This window comes from Ovis canadensis, chromosome 26 (genome assembly GCF_042477335.2).
Source record: "Ovis canadensis isolate MfBH-ARS-UI-01 breed Bighorn chromosome 26, ARS-UI_OviCan_v2, whole genome shotgun sequence".
Lineage (NCBI taxonomy): Eukaryota > Metazoa > Chordata > Mammalia > Artiodactyla > Bovidae > Ovis > Ovis canadensis.
The window spans coordinates 18,755,968-18,768,257 of record NC_091270.1 but is presented as its reverse complement, the minus strand read 5'-3'; the positions used below and the strand labels follow the sequence as shown (position 1 = coordinate 18,768,257).

At 43.6% G+C, this 12,290-nt stretch overlaps 1 protein-coding gene across 1 annotated transcript in view; it reads left to right on the top strand.

The window, feature by feature from the left end:
- Positions 1–12,290, top strand: part of CSMD1 (CUB and Sushi multiple domains 1) — a 2,061,903-nt gene that overhangs the window by 1,818,200 nt on the left and 231,413 nt on the right. Inside the window, exons 34-36 of the mRNA XM_069573063.1 lie at positions 5,028–5,231; positions 6,093–6,217; positions 6,841–6,937. Of these exons, the coding sequence (XP_069429164.1) occupies positions 5,028–5,231; positions 6,093–6,217; positions 6,841–6,937 (426 nt within the window). The remainder of the gene's footprint in view (positions 1–5,027; positions 5,232–6,092; positions 6,218–6,840; positions 6,938–12,290) is intronic.

Sequence of the window (12,290 nt, the reverse complement as noted above, 5' to 3'; positions counted from 1 at the left end):
CTGCTGTCCTTCTAATCTTGTGAAGAAATGAAAGTATGGAGGCTTCTTTATTATTTGTATTTTTTATAGAGTGTTGTAACTGTATGTTTTTGTTGTTGTTGTTCAGTTACTAAGTTGTGTCCAACTCTTTGTGACCCCATGGACTGCAGCTCACCGGGTTCCCCATCCCTCACCATCTTCTGGAGTTTGTTCAAGTTCATGTTCATTGAGTTGGTGATGCCATACAACCATCTCATCCTCTGTTGTCCCCATCTCCTGCCTTTAGTCTTTCCCAGCATCAGAGTCTTTTCCAGTGAGTCAGTTCTTGGCATCAGGTGGCCAAAGTATTGCAGCTTCAGCTTCAGCATCAGTCCTTCAAATGAACATCCAGGGCTGATTTCCTTTAGGATTGACTAGTTTGAACTCCCTGCTGTCCAAGGGACTCTCAAGAGTCTTCCCCAGCACCACATTTCCAAAGCATCAATTCTTAAGTGTTCAGCCTTCTTTATGGTCCAGCTCTCACATACCTACTGGAAAAACCATAGTTTCGACTATTGCTGGTTTGTTTTTTTTTGGTTTTTTGTTTGTTTGTTTGTTTGTTTTGGCTTCCCATGCTCCTTGCAGGTAGAAGGATACATTCGTAAAGTGAGGCAGGTAAGAGGGTGATGGAATCTTTCACCACCACAAATTCTCTAAGCTATAGACATGAGCAGACAGCTGTCTTACTGCACCTCTTTTAGGGTTGAAGGAGAAAAAAAAAAGAAAACAATGATAGCAATAAAATAACCCTGAAGGCAGGCAAGAATAATTTATCCAAGTAAAGCAGTCTTTCCTTTTTCACTGAATGACAGATGAACATATTCTATTTCTCAAAATCACTCTGTTCTCATAGTTGAAAAATCTGTCCTGACAAGCCAGTACTAGTCTGTGAATTCAAACATATATCACTGAATTATGCACAACACTTTATGCTCAATCTTCTTTGTAAGAAGTATGCATTTTATAAGCTCTTGATACAACATGTGAATTTCTTAGAACTGGAATACTAACTTATAATTTATGCCATCTGAGAAAAGATGAGGCCTGGGAAAAATCAACTAAAACATGTATCTGCTTGCCTAGAAAGGATGTCAAGCAAAGAAAACCTTAGTCTAAATTCTTCCTCCCAAACTTAGAAAAAGCTTTTCCACTCCCTGTTCCTGTTTTCCCCATAGTCAGAATATTGCCCGTTTTCAGATCATGAAAGTCCCAGAGAATAGCACCCAGTCTCTGCACAGCGCAGTCCATGCCCTGAGAAGCCAGTCACGTGTTTACCACCCTCTGTTCCAGGCAAACCTCATCCCCTTCCACTCAGCCCCGGCTGATCTCAGTTTGCTTCACAGCATTCACTGAAACACGGAGAATAATTGCTTGTTGCTGTCATTGTTGTTGTTCAGTTGCCAAGTCGTGTCACAGTCTTTGTGACCCATGGACTGCAGCACACCGGGCTTCCCTATCCTTCACTTTTTCATGACCTTTGTTGAAACTCATGTCCATTGGGTTAGTGATGCCACCCAACCATCTCATCCTCTGTCATCCCCTTCTCCTCCTGCCTTCAATCTTTCCCAGTATCAGGGTCTTTTCCAATGAGTCAGCTCTTGGCATCAGGTAGGCAAAGTATTGGAGCTTTAGCTTCAGCATCAGTCCTTCCAATGAATATTCAGGGTTGATTTCCTTTAGGATGGACAGGTTTGATCTCCCTGCTGTCCAAGGGACTCTCAAGAGTCTTCTCCAGGATCACAATTTGAAAGCATCAATTCTTTGGCACTCAGCCTTCTTTATGGTCTAACTATCGCATCCATACGTGACTACTAGAATAATTGCTACTGGCATGAAATTTCTCTGTGGTATGGCCTGAAATCGCCAGGTGAGGACACGCCCAGAGGATGGGCTGAAAGGGAGCAGCTGATCAGTGTGGCTGGACTTTCCCCCCAGATGCCACAGGCACTTCTGATGCTTCAAGATTCTAGGTTTCTCTGCCCCATTTTCTCAGATTCTTAAAACTGATCTCTTTACTTTTCACACTTCTTCCTCTAAAATATGTTCTCCATCATTTCATTCAAATGCAGGTATTATTCATTTATTGTTATTTTCCTTAAACATACACAACTCTGAAGTTTGTGAGGAAAAGGTTAATAGCAACATGTGTACAGATGACCCCTGATGGTATGTTTCTCCTCATTCATGAGACCCTGGAAAAACACTGTTGGAGGCCCTTTGACAAGTATGGAAACATAGCCATAAGTAATGGTGCTTCTCAAATAGTTCAAGACAAATAGACCAATTAAGGTTAGAGATTTCTCCATATTTATAAAAAAAATTGTCAAGAACTGACTGTAGAGTATCATTGTATTTATTTGTTTGCTTCTCCCTCTCATGCTACTGTTCAACTGTAACACAATACTCAGACACTAAAATATGACAAATATAAGCTGTGAGCAATATGTTTACAATAGAATATTATATTCTGTGTTGTTTTCAGTTGTAGAAAAATATTCTGTAATATCATTAATTTTCTCATAGTTATTAGATAATATGCAATTTTATTAACTTTTGCCTCTGATAAAAAATATTTCAACACAGAATTGAAGCTTAGTTTACTCAAAACAGTCTTCTGACTTCCATTCTCATACAAGTGGTTCCAGCAATTTACCCAAGTGGTGTCAGTTATTGCTCGGGTTCAATTCAACCCAAGGTGCCAGAATATTAGGAAAAGCACCATAAAGACAGAAGGATTCTTTGTAAGTAAAATGTCCCCCTCAGAGGGCTGCACTTTCGCAGAAGGTACTCAAGGACAGGAGGATCAGGATCCCGAAGATGATAAACATGAACTGACTCTCAATGCAGGGACAGAAGCCAACATGCAAACTCCCAAGTGCGTAGCTGGTGGATCTATTTCTCAGAGTGTCGGTTTGGGGTAACCCACCCCTTTGCCCCTGAAGTGTGTTTCAAACTTGATCTCGTGCCTCCTTTTGTAAACAGGAAAATTGCTTATAGTGATCACTGCCTGCATATCAGTGAATTCTGATCTACAGCCTGAGTGGATGCCTCACTGGAAGGAGGCTCACCTACCATGCCCAGGGTCAAAGACCATGAGATCCACACGCTGTGGGGAACATGGGGACAAGCAGAGAGCTGGGGGTGGCTGCAGGAGGCAGGCCTGTGCAGTGGAGCTGAAGGCGCTGCCGTGGGCTCAGCGCTGTCAGGGCCCTCTGTGGTGGTGGGCATCGTCATCCATACGTGGATGTGGGAGGGACGGGGCAGGGCTGGCTGGGATCAGTAGAGGTGGCAGTCCTGTGAATCTGGGGCGGGGGATTTGGGGTCTTTGTGTGGCTCGCACAGTGCTCCCAGTGTTGCCTGTGATCACAAATATGCAGTGGCCTCCAAGACTGTGTGTGGTCCGCAGAGGGAACCAGCTCTCAGGAAGCCAGCGGCCAGGTGTCAGAGTCAGGGCCAGTCCTCGTGTTTCCCACTCCTTCAGCAAGTGACGTCCCGCCAGCCGCAGTGTCCTGCCAAGCTCTGCTCTCTGCTGTGTAATCTGTTCTTTTCATTTCCAAACATTCAGTTGTAACATTAGACACTGGGAAAGGGTCAGTGCCCCCTCCACCCCAGATGGACCACTGCTCCCTGCCTCCCACCCTGGAGAATTGCTGGTCCAATGGGAAGACCCTAGGAAGGAGAAGGTTGGCTGTGCCCTCAGCCACCCCTGTTCCCCTCTACTCCCTCCCAAGTCTTCCCTGACAGGATGAATCCCATAATTGTATATTTTCTTATGGTATGTTTTTTTCTTAATTTTATTATGGTAACATGAGATTTACTCTCTCATGTTTTCCTTTCAATCATTGTTTAAAATGAGCCGTTAGGATTCTGTAAAATTTAGTGCATGATTCGGCACCTTGGGGCTTCCCACATGCCATAGTGGTGAAGAACCTGCCTGTCAATGCAGGAGACGTGAGAGATGCCGGTTTGATCCCTGGATTGGGAAGACCCCCTGGAGGAGGGCATGGAAACCCACTCCAGTATCCTTTCCTGGAGAATCCCATGGACAGAGGAACCTGGTGACTGTGGTCCATGGGGTAGCAAGAGTCAGACACAACTTAGCGCTCACACAATGCAGCGTCATTAACTGTTGGCTGATCTGATCTTTAGAACTTGGGCGTCATGAATGTCTGCCGTTGGATGGTAGCTCTGCCTTCCCCCAACCGCTCGCCCACCTCCTGGCAACCCCCATCTGCTCTCTGCTTCTCTAAGTTTGTCTCTTGGTTGCTTCCTGTCCATGGGACCGTGAAGTATTTGTCCTTCTGCAACAGACTTGTTCCGCTTCCATGTCCTGTGAGTCCGTCCATGTTGTTGCAGGTAGCACAATTTCCTTCCTTTTTAGAGGGCTGAATAGTATTCTATCATATGTATATACGACATTGCTTATTCACTGGTGGACGTGGAGCTTGTTTCCGTAAGTTGGCTATTGCAAGTAATACCCTTAACATACATGGGGGTGCAGATGTCTCCAGGGGAGGGATTTCATTTCCTTCAGATAAACACTCAGAAGTAGAACTGCTGGATCATGTGGTAGTTCTGTTTTTAATTTTGCGTTTTAATCACCATGGTCACATTATAAGTAATCCTTTATATAGCAGCTCTTCTCACTAGAGTCTGAGGTCCTTAAGGACAGGCGCAAGTTCTTAGTCATCTCATTATCACAGGCACGGTAATCTGGGTACTTAGTTAAATTCAGTGCCTGAATATCCCTCTGTCCTCATAAAGCGCCAGTTCTCCATGGGCCATGTTTTCCCACCTGTGATGGGAATCTGAGGTGGTCCTCGGGGTTGATTTGAGGAGGCATGTAAATGTGTCAGTGCTTCCTGAGCCATTTCTCAGAGTCTTCAAAAGACATTATCAATTCCCGCATCAGCAGAAACTCTCTGGACTCATCTTAGTCCTGTTTCCAAGGAGACGTCGTGGCTTTGTGCTGCAGACACCAATGGTTGTGCTGTGTGTCTTGCCTCTAGCTGTCCCGAGGACCAGCGACACCCAGTGCAGCTCTGTCCCCGAGCCCAGGTATGGGAGGAGAATCGGTTCGGAGTTCTCGGCAGGGTCCATCGTCCGCTTCGAGTGTAACCCGGGCTACCTGCTCCAGGGCTCCACAGCCATCCGCTGCCAGTCTGTGCCCAACGCTCTGGCTCAGTGGAATGACACGATCCCCAGCTGCGTGGGTAAGTGTGTGTCCCCACGGTGTGATGACTGGCACGGGGTCCGCAGTCCCAGTTCACAGAGACACTAAGGACTCTCTTCAGTCCACGTAAGTGGACTCTTGCTCCAGACCTGTTTAAAGGGCAAATTATTTTATCAGAAATAATTGAGTAGCAGCCAAATCCTGAAAATTACTGTGTTTCATGAAACAAGTCATCAGATTAACGCATGTGAAACGTGTTTTCCTTTTCAATACTGATTAAGTATGCCATCACAAGCCATGGGTATTCAACATAATTTCATTTGGGGGAAAAATCATTATAATGTTGATTTGTTGCATGACTTGTGTAATGCCCTTTTAATAAATTGGTGCTGATGAAGATCTGAGAAATAATAGGTTAATGCATCCCAAATAACAAAGACATTGTTGGTGATAGTTTATTTGCTTCATTTTGTGTAAGGACCTCCAGGGCAATCATGATTAGCACTTGAATTCATTTGTGCCTTTTAAGCGTCTCTTCTCTCTGGATTTGCTCACAAATCCCATTAGTATCAGTTGGAGCTGCCTGTCTGCGTATGGAAGAGAAAACTCCGCAGAACTTCTTACCTTGTAGTAAGCAATTACTCTAAACAGAGTTCACTTCAGAGAGGCTGGTGTTGGGTACAGTGTCTAAGACTTAGCAGCATAGCAGATGGTCATCTATGGTATTGATCATTTAAAAGAAAACAGACTAAGTCTGACCTTGGCTACAAATGCCTTTTCAAGTGTCATAGTCCATGTAAAACATCCCTTAATAGCTGATCACACAGCGAAGGAGCGCAGAATACAGAATTAGTGTTCTTCACTGTACTTTATTTATACTAAATGTGGGTTTGGCTTTCAGTCCCCTGCAGTGGCAATTTCACTCAGCGGAGAGGTACCATTTTATCCCCCGGCTACCCTGAACCTTATGGCAACAACTTAAACTGCGTATGGAAGATCATTGTTACAGAAGGGTCAGGAATCCAGGTATGTTTGCAAAGCCCAGAGACTCCTAAGAAACAGAGCTCTGCCCACAGGCTTTTCCTGTCTTTGTTTCCCTCTTTTTGTATTGGTTATTCTAAATATGCAACCCGTAACCTACTTCTCTTTTCTTACCATTGCTACCAAGTGTTTCTAATCATGTGTCTACATTTGAAATTAAAGTGATAGACTTTTAGAATAAAAGCTATCAAAAGTGCCATTTGTGGAAATTTTGTGGATGTCATTTCCATGGTTTATTTTCTTTGGTTTTGCCTTTCTCTCACATGTATATTTTTAATGTCATGAAAACTCCATTGGGCTAGTCTAATTTTTAAAATGTATTTATTTTTAATTGAAGGATCATTGCTTTACAATATTGTGCTGGCTTCTGGCACAGATCAACATGAATCTGCTATTGGAATACATACATCCCCTTCCTCTTGAACCTCCCTCCCACCTTCCACCCACCCCACCCTTCTAGATAGTTACAAAACCCCAATTTGAGCTCCCTGAGTCATACAGCAAATTCCCATTGGCTATCTGTTTTACATATACATTATGTATATGTTTCCATTCTGTTTTCAGTCTGATTTTATTAAGTGAAGGACAAATATTGGCTTGTTTGATAGATTCAAGTGATCAGCTTTGCCACGGAGCAGAACTGGGACTCTCTGGAGATTTATGACGGTGGTGACGCGAGTGCGCCGAGGCTGGGGAGCTTTTCAGGTGAGGTGACCCTGTCCCCGAGTTTCTGTGAATCCGAGTCATCACACCATGACAGACTGCAGAACTCTCAGTGCCGACCTCTCCCTGGGAGACTCTTCTCTGTGCTAACAATTTTCTCTAGTGTTGGGAGGCTAGGAAGGAGAGCACCAGGCCCTGGAGTGAAGGAAAATGCACCATCCCCCACAAGCAGTAGGCTGATGGGTGGTGGGCCCCACACTGGGGAGAACTGGGTTATTACCCTATGGATGCAACAGGGTGTTTTCACTGAAGTCAATTTTGTGTGGGGGTGGTTTGGACAACGAACTTTGGGTTGGCTGACTTCCTTTTCTCTTGCACTTGTTAGAAGTATTTGATGGAGTTGGGGACCAAGCACTGAGGTCAGGGAGCAAGGCGGCTGGGGTCCAGATGGAAGGTTGGGGGCAGACGTGGAAACTGAGAACCAAAGTAAACGTATGGAGCATGGGGACAGGGTCTCTCGTGAATGGGCAGGGATTTAGATACGCAGGGATGAGAAAGCTGGCGTGGAGCTGGTGGTGATGGATTTGAACTAAAGACACTGGTGTGAACTCATGGTCTTCGTACATACAGCTGTGCATGCCTGTCCAGTCACTAAGTCATGTCCAAGTCTTTGCAGCCCCATGGACTGTCGCCTGCCAGGCTCCTCTGTCCATGGAATTTCCCCAAGCAAGCATTCTGGACTGGGTGGCCATCTCCTCCTCCAGGGGATCTTCCCAATCCAGGGATCGAACCCACATCTCCTGCATTTGCAGGCAAGTTTTTTACCCCTGAGCCACTTGAGAAGCCCTATGGACAACTGTACAGCCATAGACGTAGAAATATGTGTGTGTGTGTACGTATCTCCCACCTCTGTATCCTGTGAGGTGTAAAACAATAACCCCTCAGCAAGGAGTTACCTACCTAGTACCCAATTGGGTGTTTCTGAAATCACTTGAAGTACCATTCTCCATTAAAGTGGCTTCTTGGAGAGCCACTGACTCTGAAGCTCTGGGAGAGAAAACATGCATGATGAGCCGCTTTGCACAGAAGAGAAATATGTGGATCCATGCTGATATGCGTAGATACGTGCATGAGTGTAAGGAGTAAGAGAGCCTTCCCAAACTATAATAAATCTAAACTAACAAATCGGAAGGAGATGGAATTAGAGCTGCCGCTGGTGGGCATTAGGACATACACGATCCACGTGGGGAGGTCAGTGGAGGCTGAAGTTGGCATATGAGGTTGATGAGGACAGACAGCCACAGTCTCCGTGCACCCCCTCACCTTGTCCTCACGCACTTGCTGCAAAGGAGGAATGAAGTCATTGACAGTGAGAAGCCTGGCCGACACCACCTTCCTAAGGCAATCATGTCAAGACTTCCAGGAATGGGACAAGGTATGCACTGGAATACTGATAAGCCTGCTCTCAAAATAAGCAAACAGGGGGACAGAAAGGCTATATTTGACTTAGAATTGCACTTGCTGTGGTGTAAATCCTCCCGTGCATGCACACTAAGTCGCTTCAGTCTGTCCATGGCATTTCCTAGGCAAGAATACTGGAGTGGGAGGCCATGTCCTCATCCAGGGAATCTTCCAGACCCAGGGATCGAACCTGCATCTCTTACGTCTCCTGCATTAGAGGCAGGTTCTTGATCACTAACACAACCAGGGAAGCCAGTAAGCCCTTCTCCACCCGGGCTGATTTCAGACAGCCAGCATGATGTCACTAAAGCTGAGTTTGGGAGGAACTGCCCTGAAGTAGAGTCCGGAAGCCTCTGAGTCAAATCCCTCACACCTCAGAGTGGGCAAACAGAGTAGCCTCGGGAGAATACCCTCTTCATGAATCACAGCCTTGTTGTGGCAAGGGGGCTCAAGTAACTCAAAGAAGCTATGAGCCATGCTCTGCTGGGCCACCCACGATGAACTGGTCATAGTGAAGATTTCTGACAAAATGTGGTCCACTAGAGAAGGAGATGGCAACCCACTCCAGTATTCTTGCCTGGAGAATCCTATGAACTGGAGAATCCTAGTGTGAAAAGGCAAAAACATATGATACCAGAAGATGAGTAACTCAATGGACATGAATTTTGCAAACTCCAGGAGACAGTGAAGGACAAGGGAAGCTGATGTGCTGTAGTTCATGGGGTCACAGAGAGTAGAACCTGATTTAGTGACTAAACAACAGTGGGAGAATACAGCATCATATTTTGATATTTTTGCCAAAAATGTATCACCACCTGAATCTAGTCATGAAGAACATCAGACATTCTCTTCGGAGGTTATGTTGCTTTATAAAAAGTATTTTTTTTTTTTTCAAAATGTGTTCATCTATTTTTGGAGAACTCATTTTCAAGTTTGCCTGCACCAAGACTTATAGTAGGGCCAACACATGATTTGCTACTGTACACCACCCCTGTATGTTTTGTTTTTTAACTACTCCCAATCTTTTGTATGGGAGATGATGCTGTGAAAGTGCTGCATTCAATATGCCAGCAAATTTGGAAAACTCAGCAGTGGCCACAGGACGGGAAAAGGTCAGTTTTCATTCCAATCCCAAAGAAAGGCAATGCAAAAGAATGCTCAAACTACCTCACAATTGCACTCACCTCACATGCTAGTAAAGTAATGCTCAAAATTCTCCAAGCCAGGCTTCAGCAGTATGTGAACCATGAACTTCCTGATGTTCAAGCTGGTTTTAGAAAAGGCAGAGGAACCAGAGATCAAATTGCCAACATCCGCTGGATCATGGAAAAAGCAAGAGAGTTCCAGAAAAACATCTATTTCTGCTTTCTTGACTATGCCAAAGCCTTTGACTGTGTGGATCACAATAAACTGTGGAAAATTCTGAAAGAGATGGGAATACCAGACCACCTAACCTGCCTCTTGAGACATCTGTATGCAGGACAGGAAGCAACAGTTAGAACCAGACATGGAACAACTGGTTCCAAATAGGAAAAGGAGTATGTTAAGGCTGTATATTGTCACCCTGCTTATTTAACTTCTATGCAGAGTACATCATGAGAAATGCTGGACTAGAAGAAACACAAGCTGGAATCAAGATTGCCGGGAGAAATATCAATAACCTCAGATATGCAGATGACACCACCCTTATGGCAGAAAGTGAAGAGGAGCTAAAAAGCCTCTTGATGAAAGTGAAAGAGGAGAGTGAAAAAGTTGACTTAAAGCTCAACATTCAGAAAATGAAGATCATGGCATCTGGTCCCATCACTCCATGGGAAACAGATGGGGAAACAGTAGAAACAGTGTCAGACTTTATTTTGGGGGGGCTCCAAAATCACTGCAGATGGTGACTGCAGCCATGAAATTAAAAGACGTTTACTCCTTGGAAGAAAAGTTATGACCAAACTAGACAGTATATTCAAAAGCAGAGACATTACTTTGCCGACTAAGGTCCGTCTAGTCAGGCTATGGTTTTTCCTGTGGTCTTGTATGGATGTGAGAGTTGGACTGTGAAGAAGGCTGAGCGCCGAAGAATTGATGCTTTTGAACTATGGTGTTGGAGAAGACTCTTGAGAGTCCCTTGGACTGCAAGGAGATCCAACCAGTCCATTCTGAAGGAGATCAGCCCTGGGATATCTTTGGAAGGAATGATGCTGAAGCTGAAACTCCAATACTTTGGCCACCTCATGTGAAGAGTTGACTCATTGGAAAGACCCTGATGCTGGGAGGGATTAGGGGCAGGAGGAGAAGGGGATGACAGAGGATGAGATGGCTGGATGGTATCACTGACTCGATGGACGTGAGTCTGAGTGAACTCCGGGAGTTGGTGATGGACAGGGAGGCCTGGCGTGCTGTGATTCATGGAGTCGCAAAGAGTCGGACACGACTGAGCGACTGAACTGAACTGAATCTTTTGTAATCTCATTTTCTGAACTTATGTCTGAGTATAGTCTCAGCTTAAATATATAAATAATATATTAATATATAATAATACATATTCATTAATATATATTAATGTATAATACTAAAAGCATGAGAATCTCCTATGTAAACAATGACAGAAAAATCCTTTGTAGTGTGCATTTGATTAACTTATAAAACTTTAAAATATTACATGAGCAATTTTTATTAGTTTTATATACTATAATTTGTAAAAAAATTTAAATTCTAATTTTCTAAAATAAAAAATGATTTTGAAAAATATTCTGCACTCAAAAAGTGACTCATATCTTTCAAAAGTATTGAGTTCATGAAAGGGAAAGGAAGACTAAGAAATTTTTACAGACAAAAAAAAAAACCTTACAAAACTAAAGGGACACAGTCATAGATGGAAAAGCTGTTATTGGCAGATTGTGGAAATTCCAGTGATTTCTGTGGGATATAAAGTCCTGCTGCCTCTATGTTAGTGTTCTTTTTTTTAAATGAACACCTCTGTTTTAAGAAATGCACACTAAATATTTATTAAAAATATGTCACAATGTCTGCAACTTGCTAACAAAGGGTTTAGTTGCTCAGTTGTGTCCGACTCTTTGCGACCCCATGGACTGTAGCCTGCCAGGCTCCTCTGTCCTTGGCATTAGGTTGTCATTCCCTTCTCCAGGAGGTTTTCCAGACCCAGGGAGCAAGCCCAGTATCCTACACTGCAGATGGTCTTCTGCATTGCAGGTGTATTCTTTACCGACTGAACTTACCAGGGAAGCCAAAGGGTTTAGAATAAAATAACTTTACACATATCTGTATTGTGGATAGAGATCACTTCACATGTATATCTCTATGTGGACAGAGCTAGATATCATTATTCTGTAATATGTGGCAAGATAGTGTGTATATGGGAGTTTTTTTGTACCATATTTTCAATTTTAAGTTAAATGCTACTTAAAATATTTCAAAAAGAGTTCTTTATAAACTTTATATGGAAGAAATGACATATCAGCCATCAAGTCTGAATACATTTTAAAATGTAATACATGTTTACACTTTTTTGTTCCTGTGATAATTTCAATATATTTAAAAAGGAGAATCTGAACCCATTTTAAAAGTTAGCTGTTGACTAAAAGCAAAGAAGAATGAGTAGTTGCTAGAGGTACACATTTCCAGAGAAACGATTGACTGACTTCTTGAATAAATTCAGGTTTTTGATTTTCTGTCTGGATAGCCATGTGTATGTAGGACTTATATTGTAAGCTATTTGAAATCATTTCTGGAAGTAGACAGGTGATAAATTATAAATGGACACGATAGAGCAAAAGTCATACCAATCTGTCGCTGACAAGCAGGATTAAGGGAGAGTAAATACCAGTGGCTGGAGCAGCGTCTGCCGGGCCTGGAGCACAGTCGCTCAGCTTCCCACACGTGCGGTTCTATCTAGGTCAGTGAAGCAGTGCCATCAAAGGTA